This window comes from Parus major, chromosome Z (assembly GCF_001522545.3).
Source record: "Parus major isolate Abel chromosome Z, Parus_major1.1, whole genome shotgun sequence".
In the NCBI taxonomy this organism is placed as follows: Eukaryota; Metazoa; Chordata; class Aves; order Passeriformes; family Paridae; genus Parus; species Parus major.
Window position 1 is genome coordinate 52,808,135 of NC_031799.1, and position 22,294 is coordinate 52,830,428.

General features: G+C 41.6%; 1 protein-coding gene across 5 annotated transcripts in view; it reads right to left on the minus strand.

The window, feature by feature from the left end:
• Positions 1–4,903: 4,903 nt before the first annotated feature.
• The window catches only part of SEMA6A (semaphorin 6A), a 126,453-nt gene continuing 109,062 nt past the window's right edge, over positions 4,904–22,294 (minus strand). For 4 of the 5 annotated variants that reach the window (XM_015652527.3, XM_015652526.3, XM_015652528.3 and 1 more), the window contains one exon: positions 12,432–16,563. In XM_015652527.3, coding sequence (XP_015508013.1) covers positions 15,374–16,563 — 1,190 coding nt within the window. In that variant the 3' untranslated portion in view covers positions 12,432–15,373. Of the gene's footprint in view, positions 12,045–12,431; positions 16,564–22,294 lie in introns of those variants that run through there. The other variant, XM_015652530.3, reaches the window with a different exon arrangement.

The following is a 22,294-nucleotide window of genomic DNA, read 5'->3' on the forward strand; positions in this document are numbered from 1 at the left end:
TCTTTTCTCTTTTCTCTTTTCTTTTCTCCTTGCATATATTCTGATTCATTCTGATTCTGCCTGATCCTGCACAGCACAGGCAGGATGCTGAGGAGGACAAGGTTTCATAAAGGCCTTTTGTATAGCTCATTCTGAAATCTGGCATCAGCAGATGAAATGCAGACTGAGCAAGCAGATTTTGAAGAAATATTTAATAATTTATGACGTACTTGGCACTTGCATCTTTCATCCGTGGTTCTTAAAAGACTTCAGAAATGTCAATAGATGATACAAACAGAATAATGTCTTATTATAATAAACCCATTTTGCATGTTCATAAAGAGGCAGAAATTGCATTCCTAAAAGAATGAATTGTTTTATCTATAACTGAAAAAAAAGTCTGTAAGAAAGTGGGACATAAAAGCAGAAATCTTAGTTTCCATCTCTTCCTTGTAAACTTTCTGAGGCAATAGAAAGCTTTAGGCAGAATAATTATTTATATTTAAAAAAAAAAATACCTGCTTGACTGGCATTTATCATCCATGGTGCTTTTAAGGCCTCCCACACATGATGGATATTTGCTCTCCTTTTCAGTACCCTACCAGCTGAAGGGGTTTTACCTTTGTATAAAGCAGAAACCCAAAGCCTCTGTGATTAGGCTTACCTGCAAATATTTTTCTTTTATATGTTACCAATAAATAAGAAATGGTCTGTAAAGCTTTTTTCCCCCAGATGCAAAACAAGTAATGGATGACCACAAAAATCAGAGCCATCATATCCTCAGTCTTCCATGGGGTTTCATTTTGTTTTACAGATTACATTATTTCTTTCTATAATCCAAAGTATACTCAGACATATTAGATTAGATTAGAGAGGTGAGTGTATGAGGCTTTGCAGCTAAAATTTCCAAGAGCCCTTTCAACTTATGACAGTTTAGGCTTTAATAAGGCATAAAGAACCTAAACTAAGAGAAGTCTGAGACTAGAGCATGGTACTGTCCAGCAGTGTCCACTCCAAAAGGGCTGGTCACACTTGATGTTGCTATATCCTATAGAAATATCCTTTAGCTGATGGTAAATACAGCAGAAGCTCACCAAGTGGCAAGGTGGTGGATGTAGCTAAGAAGGTGGATTCCAAAAAGGTCCAAAATATTCCAAATGGTGTTCAGTGAGATTTTGTGATTATTTTACTGTAATCCTTTACCCAGAGGATAATAAAAGCACCTGATTCTGGCTTGTGCATATTACTTCACATTGAATTAAATGAAAACTAAGAAATTAAATGGAATTATTCAGAAGGAAAATTCCTTAATGTACAAAGCCCTTCAAAATAGAATGTTACATGAAAGAACTTACCTTTAAAAACATTGCTATTCACCAGTACTGACCACATAGATATTATTCTGATATGCTAATCTAAACAGTTGAGTTAACTGTGGTTTCTTGGAAAATGCATGGGTTTTAATCGCAGTAACATTACCTGCTTTAATGGCATGGTAGGATGTGGGTAAATGTGCACTTGTGCTTAGGGCTGTCCAATATTTTCCACTGCAAGGGGCTGTTTGCTGCTGTTTATGTGTCACCAGGCTTTGTCCAGCAGGAACACAGTGGCCTTATCCAGGTGGGTGTTTAGACTGATGCTGCTGTGGAAGTGCCATGAGCAGAGGGCTGTGTAGCCACGGTGAGGCAGCTCCTCTCTGCCCCATCTAAAAGCCTGTGTTAACACCTTCTAATTTTGAAGTTTCGGATATGCTTTGCAGCAGTGCAAGATTTTGGAATGTAGTGGGAGATTAAGGTGGTAGGCTAGTGAAAGTCCTTTTCACACCGACTGAAACACACACTTTAGGACATATGCAAATGCATGATCTGAGTAAGTTTGGTAGCATCTGACAACAAATCTTGATGCTCTTATATGCAGACAGACAAGCTTACTATGTATTTTACCATGTAGCTTTGCATTCCACTTTTGCTTTCCTGGCAGTTTGCCTCTCATTCTTTATGTGTTATTTGGCTCAATTCCTGCTTCAGTTACAGAAGTCTGCTTTCATTTTTCCTTTAAATACATAGGGTATTGAAAAAAACACATAAAAATGTACAAATACCTGATGGTAGGGAGCCAGGCTCTTTTCAATGGTATGCAGTGACAGGACAAGCACACACTGAAATTCAGCTTAAACATAAGTAAAACTATTTTTTACTATGGAGACAATCTAATGTTGGAATAGGTTGCTGAAACAGTCTGTACTGTCTCCACCCATGGAAATACTTAAAAAACAAATGTATGTGGTCCTGGGCAGCTGGCTCTAGCTGACACTGATTGAGCAGGGGAGTTGGATGGGATGGCATCTGCAGGTGTCTTCCATCCTCAGCTGCCCTGTGAGCCTGTGAATATTTCTGGTTTCTGTAACATGCACAAATATACATTAAAAAGTGATGACTTCATTATGTGGTCTGGGGATCTGAATTTATCTCGACCAGTCCATGCTGCTGCTCAGAAGAGTTTAGCTAACCAATGTTGGGGGGGTATTTCAGCTCTCCAGTGCTTCCTCTGGCACAGCCGTGGTCACAGAAGGGACTGAAAACATCCTGAGACAAGAGGAAGGAGGAAAAGGATGTGGTTCAATTCCAAGTTGCTGGGATTGAAGACCTTCCAGGCCTCCTTGGCAGAGCTGTTGTTCAGGGATGGCAAGCACCCTCCTCCCCTGTGCTGAGGGGCACACATGACAGGAAAAGAGAGCAGGAAAAGAAAGGCATTGCCATGTGCATAATGCCTGTCATGCTGTTGACTTCAGAGTCCTATACTGCCAAACCTTCCCTTCACTCCCTGGCCAGGAGCATAGAACAGACCTGGGACAGCAGCTGAAAATGTTGTAGGTAGTAGCCCTGGCACTAATTTCCACTTAAAATAAAAATAAACACACACAAACCCTCCACAAATAAATGAAGAGGAAGGCTAAGTGAAGAACATCAAGCTGCTTTGACAGCCGCAGTAGAGCTGATGACTGATTAGCGATGTATCTTCACTGAGGCCCAATTACAATCAAATGTTTAATTGCTTCTGGCCAGCATCAGCCCCCTGGGCAGGAGGCAGCTGGTTGCTTGCAGTCCTCATTCCCCAGAGGAGTAGGAGAAAAAAACTTTTCTGGCTCTGTGGATTGTTTGTCTTTGGTACAATTTGGAAACAAATCAGTCATCGTTTGTATTGCTCTAAATATTACACTATTATTTTTCCTTTAAGTGAGGTAACCATTAATTAGCTGCATGAATGAAACCACACCATCTCCCTTAAAGTACTTAAATTTAGTCTCATAAAGTTATTTGTTTTTGTGGAAAGGTAGCAGATTTTCTGACACCATCTATTCCTACCCTACTCATTGAAGAGCCTGCTGCTGCAAGTCCTCCAATCTCTGATGTTGCTTCCTCCCATGACTGTGCCTTTCATACTCCATTTCTGAGGGACAGGTGAGGTCTCTGAGACTGCTGGGAACCTTGCTGTGCCTCACTCCAGCAGGAGTGCTTCTTCTTGGGAAGGGAGTTCCCTCCTCACTTCCACCACAGCCAGGATGCAGTGTACTGGGGTAGCTTTGCAAACTCCTACTGCTGTGTAGAAAGTTACAAGTTAGTATAGCAGGAACTGAATATTAGCAGTTAATTTGGTACATAATCCCAAGAGGGGTATTCTTTTTAATAGACATAAAATATATTTAATATAAATTTAATATGTCTTATATATAATATATGTAAACCACATGAATATGTATATCTATATTTTTGCATATATTTTTATCTATTAACCAATCAATTAATAAAGTTGGAATTTTATGATCATTTTGCCACTGAGGATTTCTGAAAGCAGAAGTTCCTTGATGCTGGAGGCCTCCCATTTGCCTACTTGTGCCTTGGCAGCAGGATGTCCTGTGAGCATCCAGGCAGTGCCAAGGGCAGGGCAAGAGCTGTGGGGCATGTGGGGCTGGTGTAAATTGGTGGTACAGCTCGTGCCCAGCCTGTAGCTGCGGGTGGAAAAACACCTCACCAGAGAAGGCACTATTCCCATCCTTGGGAACAGATGACCTGTGCCCTCACCCCCTGGGGCAGCACTCTGCTTTCCTTCCTCCTCTTACACCAGCAGCTCCTCTTATTCTTCTCCCATGCTATGGGAAGGTTCAGTTTTGTTCCTGGGTCTTTTTACTTGAAACAGGAATATCCATGTGCTTGCCTTGTTTGTAATTCCTTCACAAAAGAGAATTTTTTTCCCATTCAACCCCCTTTCCTTTGATTCTCTGTTTCTGCCACCAGACTCTCCAGGCTTCTGGAATTGTGCCTTTCCAGCCTGCCACTTATGCTGGGCAGTTCTGAGGAGAATGTATGTGACAGTGACCTGGGACCTTGTGACTGCCCTTGTCCCTGCTGCTGGTTTGCAGGTAGCCTGAGACAAAATCACTTCAGTCCTTATTTTGCCTGCTCATAAAATGTGTCATCCAGCCTATTCTCCTGCATCAAAGTAGTCCCAGTAGGGCAGAAAGCAAGATAAGAGGGAAAGAAGACAGAAAAGAAGGATTTAAAATGGAACAGCCTGAATAAAACTTTTGTTGAAATACATGAAGGTTCCCCGTGATCTCCAAATCAGGTTGAATGATCTGTGGATGCAGGCAGACTTCCAGGCTGGAAGGGAGTGAAGACCACTTTTTGTGCAACCACTACAGACAGCTGAGGGCATCCTTACCAGAGGCTGATGCTTGTAAGCCCCTCCTGCAGCTCTCACAGCACCTGTGTTTTGCAGTGCCAGCCACAGGAACGGCAGTGACTCTCAGGTGTTCAGCTTCTCATGTGGTGAAAGTCCCACAGACATGCCAAATCCATCTAAAGAACTGCCTTGATGATCTGAGCTAATAGATCAGCTTCATTTCCATCATTAAAACAATGGGGAAAGGCCAAATACATCTTTATTTAGGTCAGGGGACAGCTTGTCCTTTCTCTTATATGACATAATCACAGAATCTAAAGTTGGAAAATTAGTTTTTATTTCTTTTAGACCAATTCTAAGTCCTTTTCAGCATTAGAGCTAGTAGCTCAATATTCAGCTAGACTTGTTTCTCATACTTTCATTAAAAAATTAAGATGAAAAAATCTACTACTGAGTTGCATTTTTTATACAAACTGGCATGTGCATTTAAAAGCAAATACACTGGAGACTATTTAGTTTTCTGTCAATAGGCCAAATGCATTTCATAGTCTGTGTATCAAGTGAGATCTTATATCAGTGGAAATTATGGGTGAGACTGGACCATCTAAACAATCTCTATTTTGAGCTGATTACACTGGGAGATAGAAGCAAAATTTCAGTCTGTTCAGCTGAAATCGAGACTTCTCCATTTCAGAAAGCCCCTTCCTGAAAATCAGATTTCCCCTCACTGACTAATAATTTGTATGACTTACATCAAAAAGTGTGTTTGTCTGCATAGGGTTTTAAATGCCAAATGCAGATGTAATACAGCTGGGAGAAATTTAAGCACACAAGTTATGCTAAAGGAGAGCTATTTGAATGTAGGTGTGAATTATTAAAATCTTTACTAACTGGGCACTCTGAGTAAAGCGTTTAGGGAAGTAAGTAAGTGGGATGCATTTCTATTCAGAAAGTGTTTATATACTGTAGTGTATCAATGTGGGCTTAATTACCTGCTGATCTCAAACATGAAATCTCAGTTAAATGCATTTTAATCCTATTAGTACAACAGAGCAAATAAAGCAGAGAATGAACAAAACAGTGTTACAGGGTGCATCAGCCAAGCCCTATTCCTTTGTCCTTGGTGTTTCCAATACGCCCATGAGTACAGCTTTTGGGTACCACACAAAGTAAGCATTACATCTACACAGTTAATGGGACATGAACAAGGTGTGTGAAAGCAGGTCCTGAGTCTACAATTTACCTTCATAAGGTATTCATTCATTACCTTCATGGCACGGCCTCATGTGTGTAGAGCTCTGTCAGGTAACTCCTTTAGATTTACTGGCTTGGAGGGCAGTTGTTCTTATGCTGTATCAATGGCTGTCTGGCCTGGGTTAGTTTGGAAAAAGCTCAGCACCATTCTTAATTAGGTTGGTAATGTGGTTTCCTCAGGAGGGTCCTGTGGCCCTGCCCAGAAAACCTGTCATTCTGTCCCAGTTTTGAAACAGGGAGCTCAATGATGAAATTGTGTTTCAAGTCAAGTGTTTCCTTGGGTCAGCATCTGTGTTGCCATCAGTAATGCACTCCAACTCTTCCAGAGCACACATCTGGATACAAATGCTGCTCTCTCTGCTTCCTGACAAACTCAGTAGTTCACCAAAATTCACATTTGTGCACCAACAGTAAATGTCAGCTCTTAGCTCACCTGCTGCTTGGATTATCCTGTACTTATAAACATGAGCTAAACTCTCTGGACTATGTTCTGTGAGTTTTCCCCCATTTGTCAATTACCTGCAGAACAGGAATTCTCCAGGGACCTTTCCCAGGACCAGAGACAAATACATCATCATCATGTACACTACATCTTGCCACTCTCCCAGACTCTACTTGAGGAACAAAGGACCGTCTTCTGCAACAAGGTGATAAAATTGAGCAACAGGAGTGGGAAGGCAGCGGTAAGGATCAATGCACTGGGGGCGTGCTTTCCAAAGAGGCCGGTTAGCTCAGGGAGGTTTTCTGACTGAGGCTGACAGGGGCAACCAGTGCTGTCCCTGTCACCTATGAATGACACTCTGCTTAAATTCAGTGCAATTATTTCTGAAATACCTGCTTGCCCTTTCTCCAGGCTAAGCAAAAGGTGTCCTAGGACCTAAATAATCTCCCCAACCCTGTTAATTTTTTTTATTTCGTGATGGTCTGTTGCAAAGCAACTTCTTTTAAAATATCCTTCAACAAATGGGGTGTTTTTGCTTTGAGCCATGCTGGAGCTTTGGTCCTGTCTGTCTGTCTCTGCTGCCTTGTATGCAGTGCTGTAGTGCTTCTGCACTTGTGCCAGTATTCTTTTGTAACTGGACATAGCCCCTGGCAGAGTTGCATGGGTCTGAATGCTCTGGCTGCAGCTGTGAGGATGGCAGACACAGCAGCAGCACTGCATAGGGTCATGTATTGTCTAGCGAAGGACTTCAGTATATTGGGGTCTTGAGACTAGCTATGGCTGGGGCAAAGTGTTGTATACATCAACATTTCTGCAGTCTTTAACATATGCAGGAAGTGCACCTAATGCTCTGTCACAATTAGCATCTATAAGAGTAGGACAACTAATGAAAGGGCATGCAGCCAGGTAAATTCAGTTGCCTCTTGTTTGAGTAAACAGCTGAGTTGTCCCAGTTAGGAACTTTGCATTTCTGGGGACACACTCCTTGCACCTAGGGAAGACAAAGTACTTGTCTCAGATGGGTGGATTATTAGCCTTTAATTAAAGAAGATCAGACACATGTCCAGATTTCTGAATAGCTTTGGATAGCCTTGCAGGCTGTTGATATCTGCTTTAACCACATAAGTTTATGTTGTGTACCTATATGTTAAGAGAAAATACATGGATCAACCTTGAGAACTATCTGAAATCTGAAATTTGGCTCTGGGCATTTTCAGTCATTGTTTTTTCCTTATTGTGAGAGCACAGTGCTACAGATGAAAAGACTTGGTTTCTATCAACATTTTCCTTTTCTGTTTAGAGAAGAGATTTGATTATCAAAGAGGAAAATGTCCTTCAGATTGTGGGTTGCTGTGGTACAGGCCTATTCTGTTCTTGGGCTACCATCAAAAGGTAAAATTGGCCAGCAATACCATACACCACACCAAGAAAAAGAAAAAAAAAAAGAGGGTCAGGAGAAACACACACTAGCACACACAAGTCCTTGAACTTCCACAGAGATATCATGTTACATTTTGCAGTGTTTCCTAGGAAACCATTTTAGTGCAAAACGAACTCTTTGTCTCCTGCTCTTTGTAAAATTGTTTGAACCACCATATCTTGTAAAAGGTTTCTTCACAGACAATTTATGCAGCATTTAATAAAAGCTCAGTCTGCAGTTTGCTGCGCTATCAGAAGCAATATTTCTATCAACAGTCTGAATACTTTAGATTGTATTTGTTGAGAATTGATAAGATTATGTAATAATTTCCAGAAGTCAGAGAAACAAAATATTCTAGTTGTTTTTTTCTTTCTATTTTTTTTTTTCTGACATGGAGTGCCTTTCTCTAGAAGCAAGGCTGTATAGACACATAAAAAAACACAAAGAAAACCCCCACCAAAAGGCAGAAATAGCTTTAGGAAGCTCTTATCAGCATCTTTTTACTGGCATGTTCGCTGAAGCAGAAGTGGATTTTGGTTTCTTTCTCTTTGAACAGTGAAGAGGCCTGCACAGGATTTCCAGTTGCGGCTCTCACTGGCTGCTGAGGGCTGCTGTGTGGCAGCAAGGCGCGGGCCTCCTGCGAACCCACATCCAGCAGGCTGGAACAAAGGGCTCCTCTGCCCTGAGCTGTGCCCGTCACCCCCTGCAAGGTGCTGCCCCGTAACAGGACAGGGCCTCAGCTGCTGCTGGGGGGCTGCTGTGCAGGAGGAGAGCCTGTTTGCTCTGGAGGGTGCAGCCAGCCCAGTCCAGCTCTGCAGGGAGGGTGGAAGCCCTGAGTACTAGGCCAGAGAAAGAGGTGGGTTTCCACTGAGGTTTGTGCCAGTTATCTTCCTTTATTTATCATCTTCCTTTAAATCCAGCATTTGACGCCTGCTATTTCATTTTAAGGAGGATAAATGTGAGGGCTTACAGGCCCTCCATGGCTGCCAGCAGGCTGTCCTGTGCTTCCCTAGCACTTTGGTTAAAGAGCTTACCTAATGAGTTTTGTTCCCTCATGTAGTCCCTGTCATTTACAGTTGCTGTAATTTCCTGTCATAGCTACTTTTTTCCTCCCCCACTCCTTGTGATATTGCAGGACTCATCTATAAGGCTGATGTGCTCTGACTGCAGCATGCTAGATTTGTCTTCGTCTTAATATATTATTTATGATGCTATTATTCCTTGCAGTGGACTGCCTGCCACGCTCTGCATACAGTTGCTGGTCTTCCAAATGCATCATGGCCAGCAAAGGAAAACACTGATCTAATTGAATTAACAGTGTTCTGTTAGCCCTAATAGAGTTTGTCATTAAACACTAAGCAGATGTGACAATGATCTTGGTTAGCCATATTTTTGTCCCTATTCCTAGACACGGTTACTGTTAGCCAGATCAGTGGGGAGGATAATTCTCCTTTGCTGATCAGTAATTGTGCTTACCCAGACATGTGGCAGTCACTTCGGACTGGTGGCTGAAATAAGCCAGGGACCTGAATAGCAGAAAGTTTTATATTCTGACAATAAACTTGGCTAATTAAAACAAGATGCAGATGGTACTGCCACCTAGCAATTTTCACCTCACTTACTCTAACTCCAATTATAGCCTTTCCCTACTGACTTACGCTGTTTAAATTACAGTCAGGGGATATATGGCTATTTACCTGTTTCTATTCATACAAAGATGTCTAACACATCATTGTTCTGCACAAGACATGTGAAGATGGACTTAGCAGTTATTCTGAGAAGTATTTTCACTTTTTAAAAGAAAGGGAAAAAAGTAATAAAAAGACTACTTAGAGACTCATTAGCAGACACATGCATCAGCAGGAAGCATATGAATATTACACACACAATGTGTCTTTCTAACACTTGTTCATTGGAGTAGGTGCCATGCTTCTGGGAAATTAACTTTAATTGGATAAATAGAAAGCTGGCCTTAACTAAGCCAGTCCAACTCACTTTCTTAGCTTTTAATTTTCTTTGGACACTCTGAAATGCTTGATGTTGATCCCTCGGGTGACTTTCACTACTCAGAGTAAAATATATTTACAGGGAAAGGGTAAGACAACCAGTTATCAAGAATGGGTTAGGTTTACTTGATCCTGCTTCAGTGCAGTGGGGTGGATAACACTAGCACTTGAGGTCCTCCACATTGCTTTAAACATGCTTTATAAACAAGATTTAGGGAGCAAAAATCCATGCCTAATCCAGGGAGAGAACAGCCTGCTAATTCTGTGGCAGAAGAATTATCGGAATTGCATCCCTGAAATTAGTCTGGTCATCATCTGAACGATGTGCTACTGTTAGTGCTGATGCATTACTGTTATATGGCACTATATTCTGGCAACGCTTTCCGTGCAAACCTGTCGTGTGCCTGGCTGTCCTGCTGGCAGCAAAGTGGACTGAACTGCACATGCTTGACCCCATTGCCTCATCTTTTTTTCACATGGGGAGCTTTCAGGTGCAAAATATTCCCTGATGTAGAAGCTTCAGTGGGGCAGGACTTGCATTTATCTTTGAAATGACACCCTTGTGTAGTTCTTAATGTATTGTTGGAGGGAGAGAGGAGGAACCGGACAGTGGACCAGGATTTATTTACAGAGACCTATTGTTTTGAGCTGTTCAGCTGGGTTCCATTTTGTGTAAAAATATGTATGCAAATTAATGCTGATTGGAAGGGAACTTCCATGCATCCTCAATGACATGCTAAATGAGGTCAATGTGGGTACCATTAATACAATGAATAAGATGACACTAACTTGAGTGAAGTGCTCAGAGCATCCTTGCTTTCTCTTGGCTTTCTTGTTTGCCCTGCTCAGCCCCAGGGAACTTCTGCAGTGTGGCACCAGCAGCCCCTGTAAGGGACAGATCTCATGATTCAAACAGACAGTGAGTAGCTCAGTGATCTCCTCCCCTGCCAAAAGCCACCACAGTGTCACAGCCTCCTCTGGGTGGGGAGGTGTGTGTTCTCAGTGGAGGAACCATTTCTTGGCAGGGTGCTGCTGATGCATGTGGGTTCCTGCCCTCTGCTTGGCTGGCCAAGACCCCACTGGGGCAATGTGTTTCCTTCAGTTCCTCTCCTGATCCTTCCTGCCCTGCAGAAGGTAAGGCAGGTCTCTGTCAGAGGATCTGTAGATGCCATCTTGAAGTGCACCTTTGGGGAAGTGTTGCAAGGGAATAGTGCTTTAAGGGGCTAAGTACAAACCTTCCCTTTGGCAGCAGGTTTTGGGCCCCCAAGTGGCTTGTGCACCAGGGCACTTTCTTTCCCTCTCTCCTTCATGCCTGTTTTAAATGGACTTTAAATAGACTGGCAAGAGATGGAGGAACTATGTAAAACAAGACATCCCGCACCGCTGCTGAGAATTACTGGGCCCTCTTCTCCAGGCTTATGGAGGAACATTTATATTAATTTTAAAATAGAAGTATATTAATTTTGAATAGCTTCTGTAGGTGGTGCTTGTACAAAGCATTTCAAACTATAGACAAAGGAATTTCACAAAGGATTGGCTACATTGAAAACAATGGAGGTCCCTAAGCACCCGGAGAGCTTTCCCATTTGCTGCAGCTCTGGGAGCATGTGGGTCAAACACAGCAGAGAGTGGAGCACTGTGTAAACCATGCAGTGCCCTCAGTCCCCAGGCTGGAGAGTCCCTGGGGCGTGCCCCAGGCCTGGCAGACCTATATAATCCTCCCTGCCTGCACACCACACACCTGCAGCCCAGTATGCCCAGCTTGAAGGGAGCCTGCACTGAGAAAAAACCAGGCAAGTATGTGGACAAGGCATTGAAAAATGATGTCTGCAATGCTCTGCATTTGTGTGTCACTTACGTGGCATGAATCACAAAGGCAATAGGTCCATGAACAGAGTGTACTGGCAGGGCAGAAAAGCCCAAATATGATCTGAACAAGGGTAAATTACTGGATTAGATGCCATATATCTGTGGGGTCACATTTCACAATGCCTACACCTCTCACAAAACAAGTCCACTAAGCCTAGTAATGGACATAGCCAATGTTTATTTGTACTGTAGTTAATGGTTATGCATGAGTGATCCCATTCACACAAAAACAAGGTGAAGAACTCTGGTATGTTTTAGTCACTTTCAGGACTAGGGAGTCATTACTTTTACACTCTTTTGTTATTATTTGTTCACTACTATTTTCTTGCAGAATAAGTCTCAGACAACATCCTCTGAATCAGGCCTGTGAAGCACAACGGATTTATGCCTGCTGAAAGAAAATATATGGTACTCTGTTATTAACATGTAAAATCTGGGGATTGAAGTCACATCTGTATGATGATCTATTTTGGTGGACCACATGTTCTTAAATCCCAGCCTTGCTTTTTTAAACTATTAAGTCTGTCATAAATATTTGACGATGAACAAGATTATAAAAGCAAAATGCAAAATATGAATAGAGGGAGAGCAAATGTGTGATTTAATTTTTAATTAATTACTAGCACCTTACACTAAAGTCTGTTGTCTGTAAAAGGCAAAAAGTAACAAATTTCTTCCTCACTGCAACCTGACTGAAATGATCAGTATTGCATCTATTTGTATTTATTAAAGGAAAATGATAAATCATCTAGAAACAAGAGAACCAGGAAACAAGAAACAAGGTAGAACAGTCTGGTTTTATTACCATATGTAATCAAGAGCTTTTATTTCCCACCTCTCCTCCTTTTTCTTTTCCTTTCCTGCCTTTTTTTTTTCCTTTTACAACCGACATTAAGTTGTGAATCATATGTTAGGGGGATGTGGAAATGAAGGGAAACTGGTGACATCACAATACTTTACAACTTTACAAATGAGAGTCTGAATTTGTTGCATCTACCAGTGTATAGCAAGGGTGGAAAGCAAAGGCACACATAGGTTCATGAACCCTCAAAACAGAATGAGGGTGGAAGGGAACTAGGGTTGGGAAAGGATGAAAACAAAAGACCCACTGAATACAAAATGAACATTTTGAGGTCAACCCAGTAACTGCAGTGTAAGTTGTGAAGGCAGATCGCTGCACAAGCTGTTGCCATGATTTTCCATCTCCATGGTTTGGGACAACGTTTTGAGGGATAATACCAAGGGAACTCTGCTTCAGGGGTTGGAGCTTGACAAAAAGGTGTTAAGTTGGTTCTTTTTTAAAAAAATTAGCTTGCTACCTACTGTTTTCAAAGGGTTTTCAGTTTGTTTTTATTAAAACAACAACATTGCTTTGGATACAGATCTATCTACTCCAGTCTGCATAGTTCACTACGGGTGAACAAAACTGTTTCATAGAAGAAGCCATGATGAAATGAAAGAACATGCAAGCACCCTTGTTACACACTTTGGTGTAGACCATCCAGACCTTATATATACCATCTATAAGCTAGTGGACTTTAAATCTGTCTTTTCAATCATTCGGAAACAAAACCAAAACCCTGAAAAACAAATGGAAGTATAAAATTTTAAAAAACAAATTGAAACAGAAACAACCACCTTACTCAAACATACTGTTCAGTAGATATATATATATATATATATATATAAAAAGCTTAGAAGCGATCCCCATCATTTTTCTACAGTATGTTGACACAGTTATTGTAACAGATTAAAAACACAGCTACGTTTTTGCATAAACTGAAAGACTGGAAAGGAACTTACACACCTGCGTGCGCACACACACGCACACACCTGTGCGCACGCACACTCCCACACTAGCTACATGCACAGTCACACAAAAGAAACAAAGGAAAAAAACCCCACGTTTTTCCCCAAAGAAGTATATGCAGCATCCTTCTAGAGCAGCAGGTAGCTACAGCAGGAGCCTGCCTGCCTGTCCTAGCTCCATGTGCCCTGCCTGCTGCAGGATGTGCGGCTGGGCTTTCTGCAGGGCATGGCCCCTCTCACCAGTGCTGTCCCCAGCCAGGGGATGTTCCAGCTCCATTGACAAGCCTGTTAGTAATTTTCCTGCTGCCAGTGAGAATGATCTCCACACTGACATGTTGTAAAGGGGGAGCAGGAGGTGGGGGAAGGCAGAACCCCAGCACGGTGCCTTGGGAGCATCATTACCTGTGGGTGGTTATGAGAGAGGACTTGGCACAGCTAGAAAGTCAAATTTGGAAGGTATGGTGCTAGCCTAATTTCTTTAGGGATGCAGGGTTATGAAAATAACCACCACATTCTTCTTTCAATGTCTTTACTCCAGTTTTTGAAGGGGCTAGGAGGAGGAAGGATCAATAAATATTTGCATTACTCAAAGGGGAAAAAGAAAAAGGTTTTACATACTACAGCTCACAAATATACACAACTGAGGGTGTAAGGCACAAATTTACATGTGGAAGAAAACAGGCTATTCACAGATATATTCCCACGAAAAACCCGTGTGATAAGACCATAATTTATGCATGGTAACAGCCGGCATATTAGCTAGTTCACACTGTTTGAGGATTTTGTTTGCCGTCTCACATGCAAGGTGAAATGAGATGGCACATCACAAGCTGGTGCCTTCACAGAAAGTATTAGCTACTGACAAAGCCATGTTGATAGCAATGGTGCACAGATGTGCAGCTTTTAAGTTTCTCTTGCAGCTGCTTTAGAAGTTATGAACTTGCGGTATTTGTTGCTGTCTTAGGTCAGAGGCCCAGCCAGCTAATTAGCTGAGAGACTTAAATAGATATCCCCTTTTTTTTTTTTTTTTCAGCTAACCAGGCAGTCCAGGCACAAAGTTCAGAAATCCAGCTCCAACTTATCTAACTCAGTGAATTTCTTGGAAAAATAAAAGAGTTCTAATTACTCCAGTTAATGGGTTTCACGTTAAATAGGTATAACTTTCAAGGTACTTCTGAAAAGCTGCTCAAAGGATGATAATGCATGTCAGTTCCTTAGGAAAAACAAAAGTTGAACAATAAATAAGAGGAGTTACTTGTGTTAACAGTCACATGTTATTCATTAAAAGAGAAGGGTAGCAGAAATCTATGACATAGTTTGCCCAAGCCGGCATTTAACTGCTATGACCAAATGGCTGTAACACTGAAGGGCATCATTTCACAGTACCTGCTAGTGGTAAACTTCTGCCATTGTTAAGTCAGAGTTAGCTTTATCAATTGATCTTTTTCTTTTTTTCTTTCTTTTTTTTCTTTTTTTAAAATTTTTTTTCTTTTTTTTTCTTTTTTTTTTTTTTTAACATCTGTGTGTTTTTTTTACATTTGTTTTGCTTTTCAGAGCACTCTTTCCCAGTTCAGGAATGCACTGTGCAGTTAGGGGCAGGGGGTGAAATGTCACAGTCATTTTCACCTGTGTGCTTTTGGCTCAATGTTTTTGATGGAGGGTTAGTCTTTTGAGCAAAGAACTGGCAGGTTGTGGGGGTGAATCCTGCAATTGCAAACCTTCAACCATGGGTCATATGGCTCGGGTTTAAAAAAATATTCCACTTTTCCCAGAGAGCAGAAATCCAACACATCTTCAGCTTGCAACAACCATCTTCTCAGAGGAGCGTGTGATAACAGTTGCAGAACACTGGCTTTCAAGGGCAACTTCTGCTTAATTGCCATCCTCCTCCTGCTCCCCCTCCCCCTCTGATTATGTACACGCATCGTTGGGCTTCATGGACGTGGAAAGCGGAGCAAAGGAAGGTTTGGGAGGTACGTCTGGCTTTAGCGAGGGTGTGCGTTTCAAGCCTGACCTCGTCAGTGAGTTGTAGGCAGAGAGACTTGGCTGCCGGGATACAGTCACAGCCTGTGCCTGAGCCGCGTGGACTTGTATGGAGTCCACTCGCTGCGGGGCTGGCGGCGGGTTGTCACCCCGGCCGAAGCTCTGATTGCGGGACAGGTGGGACGAGTTGGAGGAGTTAGTGTTGTTTCTTTTGAGGGTTGATGCCTGATGACTTCTCGTGAGTGAGTTTGTGGGGTAGCTTCTCTTGTAGTCCACGTTGTAAGCAGAGGAGTGCATCTCCAGCCGCTTGCTCAGCCCGCTCTGTGACAGCGAGGCACCTGGGGGCCCCAGGGAAGCCTCCCGCTGGGGGACTTTTGGTGGCATGCTGTCGAGATTTTCCACCAGGTTAACTCCATGGCTGGGGCTTTTGCTACTGAGGTGGTCCTTGATAGTTTTGTACTCAAGGGTGGCATTCTGGTCCTCCACGGACATCTGAGCCCCATCGCTCATTTTTGGCTGGTCAACATACTCATGCTGGTAACCTTGCTGGGCTATGGGCAGGACCACAACACTGGGGATGTGGCTGGGAGAAGCTCTGAGTGGCAGGTCAGTTGGAATCACTGGTGAGGCCATTGAGGGGATATCTTTTGTGCAGGCATTGATGAGATTCTGGTTTCTCTCCCATTCCCTACTGCCTCGGCTGGGCTTTCTCTTCTGTTGCAGGGTTGGGGTGGACTCAGGGGTTGGCAGGGCAGCCAGGTCCAGATGGTGCTGGTCAGCTTTGATTAGCATCTTGGCAGTGCTGCCTGGGGTAGCCAGCTTGCCATTGTGCATTAGAGGCGTGAGGATAGCTTCAGGCTTTGGCTCCTTGGACTGAGCATCCCCAAAGAGGCCACTGAGCTTGGAAACACTGCTCATCGAGCCACGGCGGGAGTGGGTCAGCTCCTTCTCCTTCCTCTGCACAACAGCCATGTCTCTGCGGCGGTGGTCGCAGATGCAGTATACTATGATTCCCGAAAAGACGGCCCCCATGACAAAAGCAAGAATAACAGCAATGGCCAACAGGGTGACTGGCACCAGCTGATCATGACCTTTCAGGTAACTCTCGCGAATCACTCCTGCAATAGACAGCATACAGAGGTTAAACAAACTAAGGCAAAGGAGGAGTGGGGAGGTGGGGGAGGCTACTTGTCATTAACTGCTTTATTCAAAGTTGTGCCCCTGGGAGGTTGCTTTGTGTCTTGCAGGGTGATTTTGTTTATCAAAAATCACATGCATGTGATTTTTATTTATCAGCTTGCTGAAATTTGGGGAAATAACCCTGCCAGCTACATCATCCATGTGCAGCCTTCAGCTTTTAGATTTGGAGCTGAAGACCACAAAGTTCAGAGTGAAAAAGGGAATTTACTTGCAGGACAGGTACAACTGTTTTGAAAACTTGGCCCTAGGCAATTCACACTAACTTTAGCAGATCTATTAGCTCTCCTCCTCTGACATAGTGTTCATTCCTCACCTTCCTCTTTCTAATCTCTCCTAGGTTAATACCATCTTATTTTTACTATGGTAAGTCATTCACATTCAAAAGCCTTTAAAAGGAGAGGAAATAGAATCCTGGTGGATACCAGGGAAGTGTGTCCCACACTGTTTAAGGCTTCTTTCTCTGCTCTTCATTCTGTTATCTTTGTCATGTGTTTTATAAGTCAGTGTCACATGCCTGAGCTTCAGAAGGATGCTTGAGTAACTATGAAAGACAGAGCACAGTATTGAAATTTATTTAGCCTGCTAGATGACTGTCCTTGCTATTTTAATTTTAAAAGTTCTCTCTTTTCTGAACACATGAATAGATTGACCTCTGTGCTGAAGCCACTGCTTTTTGTTCTAAAAGACCTGACCTAGTGCCTCATCCTGTGGTCAGAGATTACTTTCAAATCCTACTTGGCCATCCAAGCACCCCTTGTCTAAGGAGGCACCTTTGCCAGAGCATTCCTCCTCCATCTGAAGTCCCTAATGTGGCGTTAATGAATACCCTGAATTTCCAAAGAACGTTTGTTTTTTTTCCTGGTGTGGGCACCAAGCCAGCAGTACTAATGAAACACAAGCAAAAAGACTGTAATTTGGTTTTTTTTTTTCCCATTTCTGATTTTGTTCTTACTGTTTGCAAAGAGCAGCCACAGTTTCACACAGAACTGAAGGAACATCTATCTCTCCCACCTCTTCTTCCAGAGAAGGCCCAAGTGCCAGGGGATTAAAAAGTTAAATGCTCCACACATTCAAAGGAAATGTAATAGTTGTCCTTGTTACAGGAGGGACAGCAAGGCAGAAAATAGAACTCCAAGGCTCTCCTGAGATTTTATGAGGATACAAAACTTTCATGTTGTTAATCAACTTCTAAAATAAGGTCTTTTCATGTTTTTGGCACAGAAGGTAATTACAACTAGAACCAAAATGCTCCTCAGCAAACTGTATAAAAAGAATATTAGTTGCCACTATCTCACAGAAGCCTTTGATAAGTATTCTTGCTAGATATAGTATTATTCCTATTTTTCTGTCCCAAGTTAATTGCAGCATAGGTAGACAAGGGATATTTGTACGAGAGATGAACTTTATATTTAAAAGCAAAACAGCCCTTGAAAAGTAAGTACCTGCATGTGACATGACAGCTGGGTGCCACAGAAATTACAGTGCTGAGACAATACAAAAGATTACGATTTCACAAGGTGAATAAATAGCAAGAGCAGACGATCACTTAAGAAAATAAGATCTGGCTGGCATTCATATAAATGTCCTAATAGTAAAATGCAAGGACAGGAAAATAAAACTCAGAAAACAACATATAATTAGAAAAAAAATCTTCAAATTAAGTGCTTCTAAGAGAACCCTCTTTTAAAACCCAGAAGCTTCTTCAGAGGCAGATTCTTCTATTCTTTGCCATCAGCACTTAGCAAGCAGCAGCAAAACCTAATTCTGTAATTTAAATCCACATACAAAATTGTTATGTGTAGAAGCAGTTTAGTGGTTACAGCAGAGTCAGCAGGAACTATATTTCACTGCAAAGATGTTGGTCTCCTGTGATCCTTCACCCGCTGATATTTACATGCTAGACTTTGCAGCATTTTGTGGCCAAATTTATTTACACTTGTAAAACTGTTTGCAATGATTAATCAGCGAATCAGACACAGAGTCTTAAATGGATGGGAAGAATGGTGAAGAAGTTAAGAAAAGCTTCACCTTAAAAAGTCTAATTTAATGGATTTCTGTGCACAAACTTCTCATGCATGTCCCTTTGAGCACTTATCCAATGTGTTTTGCATGGAAAAAACTCAAAATCCCTGCTCAGTGCCTACCTAAGGGTTTAAGCACCTACGGTCAAAGCCAACATGGATCTATGACAGGAAAGTCTTGTCTTTCAAAAGGCATGTTAATGCTTGAACCTGGGGACATGGTTTAGAAGAGGTCATGGTGGTGCTAGGTAAAAGGTTGAACTTGATGATCTCAGAGGTCTTTTCCAATGTAAATTGCTCTGTGATGCTATTATGTGTAGACTGGGAGGAAGAGGCTGGAGTGCAGCCTTCCTCTGTGGGAAGGGAAATGGCACTTTTGGTTGATGGTAAGCTCAATATGACTCAACCGTGTGCCCTGGTGGAAAAAGGAGCCAACCATGTAAAAATATTGGAATGTGTCTAGAGGAGTACAACAAAAATGGTGAAACGACTGCAGGCCACCAGTGATGAGGAATGGCTTAAAATTCTTGGTTTGTTCAGCTTAGAGGAGACCTCATTACTATCTAAAACTTCCTCATGGTTTGGAGTGGAGGGGAAAGTGCTGTTACCTCTCTCAGGTATCTGGTGATAGGATGCAAGGGGAATACCTTAAAACTCATGTCCATGCCTGAAATTTCCTACTGGCTGAGGGAAACTTCAAGCTCTGCACTCTCAGTCTTCTGCTTTAGGCTACATCCTACTCTGCAAGTGATAGCCTTAAGCACAAAACTGCATCATTGCATAAAAAAGCAACATAAAATCTTCAGCTTTAGGTTACCAGTAGATATCAAAACATTAGCACTCACATCACAAAATTACTACACAGTCCAGACTGCATGACCCTTTGTGTTCATGAAAGGGGTAGCTGAAATGATGTGCACACTGCAGGTGTTGTATATGCAGAAATTTATGTCTGTCTTAAAGCATCCCGATTCCAGCTATTTCCTCTTGAACTCAAACCTTCCTGATTTTTATTATGTTTCCTACACTAAAGGATATTTAGCATTAATGGCTTTGCTCTAGGCAGGCAGATCTTCTTTGAAAATAATGATATAGTTTATTTTTTATCAGGGATCACTTCCATGTGTCATTAGTTATGCAAACAATCCCACTAACTTGGGCAAGATTTGACCCTGCATCAATGTCCATGGAATAGATAAAACTAATAAAAAAGTAGGAGAAATGCTCAGTATCCTACTGTTAATGACCACAGGGTGGGTGGGGGTGGTCTGGAATTTAACATGACATAGGCTGATAATTGCAGTTGTTGTCCATCAACATGTCAAACCTTAAGATCATCAGTAACAGCCTGCACAGCGTGGGATGACTTAGGAAGTATGTGATCCCAACCATGTCAAGTTTGAGGAAAACTCTTCATGTCAGTTTACAGACTGCATTCTATGTGCTTTTACTTATCCTGCAGTTTTTAAAGAACAACACAGTCCACATGGCAAGTCCAGCATCCTTCATTTGTTCTCATTGTTCAAGGAATTAATAAGAATGGAGAAAATAATCAGAAGAATGTAGGGTCTACATTTTTGAAAGATAAGTAAAGTATTTGGACTCCCAGCTTTGAGGAAATACCTACTATTAAAAAACCTTACAGCTGTTTATTATCTGACATACTTTTAAGACACCATGTACTAGAAAACTGACTGGGCTGGCTGCATAGAACCAGTAAAGTATGTCTAAGTATCCCCATATTATATATGTCTTATTTAATAAAAGAATTATTATTCTATTCTATTCTGTTCTTCTTATTAATAAAAAAATTATTCTATCCAATTTATTCTATTTTAAAGTGTTTAATGTCTAGCATTTTCCTGTTTCTATTATATCATTTGCAAAAGTGGGAAGACATTGCTTATTTCATTTTATGTGATCTGAATCCATACCCTTGACTATTTTCTCTAGTGCATTGAGACCTATCATTTGGATAACAACAAACTACTCTTTTGAAAGAGATAGTTTTGACAGAATTATCTGTATTAACATTGTACTCCAGAGATGTGTGGTGGTAAAAATAAAAGTAAACCTGAAAATGTTCCAGAGAAATACATGACATCAAATATTTGCATCTTTAAGGACCAGATCTTACATGTTGTGTCACTAATGCCACAAACACGCTGACATTTACTGACCTCCCTAGACTCCTCCTTTTCAGTCAACCTCTCTCCTTTACAAATCACAGCTGGGCTTACAAGTTCAGGGTCTTCCCACCTGTGATGCAATATTATTCCTGGCTACTAAAAGAGCCGGTCCAGTCACCTGATATTCTCCCTTTTCCATGACTATTCTGATTCCCATAGACAACCTGATCCTTTCGCCTCCATTAACTTTCTGTAATTTCATCCCATGTCCTTTTGTCTGCATCTCCTAACATTGCCATTCATTTTCTCAGTCAGCACACCCTGCAATGTAACAGTCTGGAACACACAAAATCACCTCTTCTTACTCATCTAATGAGAGAGAAGACCTGATATGGTATTGTGTTATTCTGCCATGCATAATTAATTCCTCCTTCCAGCAGAGTTTCTAGGTAAGGTACATAGTTTGGACTGGCTGGTTGTTTAAGAAGACATTCAGAAAAATGTTTCCAGACCTTCATGGTGATTCAACCCTGAAATGAGCTAGGGGCATTTATAAATCCCATGAGCAGAGCATTGATCTAGCAAAAGGTAGCTGGGGAATGACCACGGAGATACTACATTTTATGTCAATAATACATATACTATTGTTAAAGTTATAGAAGATGGGAAAAACAGACTTGTGGGAAGTCTCTGGGTAAAAATAATACAGAAAAGACCAGAGATTATGCAAAGATGTAGATCTCCTGTATGCTAGACTGTCATAAGCAGGAAAATGAGGCTTCTTCTTTTCACCAATTAACAAAAGTATTCAGGCTTTTGGGCAGTACATAAGCTAAAAAAAAAAAAAGTTAAAAAGCAAGATGTGCAGAGTGCTGAAAAGATTACTGTATGAAAATGCTGATGAAACTATTCTGGAGATGCTCTGTTCCTTCTAATTCTAATAGGAAAGCAATTCCAAGGGCAAAAATGTAATTAAAATGAAATAATCACAAAGGGATTAAGTTCATCATTCTAAAGAATACATAGCATGAGCATAACTGAATAAGAATAATGAATATCAACACAAAAAACTTCATTAAAGAAGGATAGATAAGGGAAGACATGGAGACTGAACTATTTACTCCTTTTCCTGCTGCTGTTTTCAACAAAAATCCTCACTCTGACCTGTAATCAGAAATGTAACAAAGTTAGGGAGTAAGTGTCTATCATGATAGAGCAAAGAGGTAAACCCACTTAGATAGTAGACATTTTTAAATTGTCTTAAGGAATTTGTCCCCAGCTGCTTAAGGAGCTAGCCAAAGCAATTTTTAGACATTGTATGGTATCCTGGACAACAATGGAGGAAGTACAAGCATAAATAGCTCTGGAAAAGGACAAGTATATTACATGCCTTTGAGAATAGCCAAAGGGAGGACCCAACAAAACACAGACCTGCCAGTGCAATCTTTCAAATGGAGATGACACTAGAACAAGTAATAAAACAATCTATTTTATGAGCA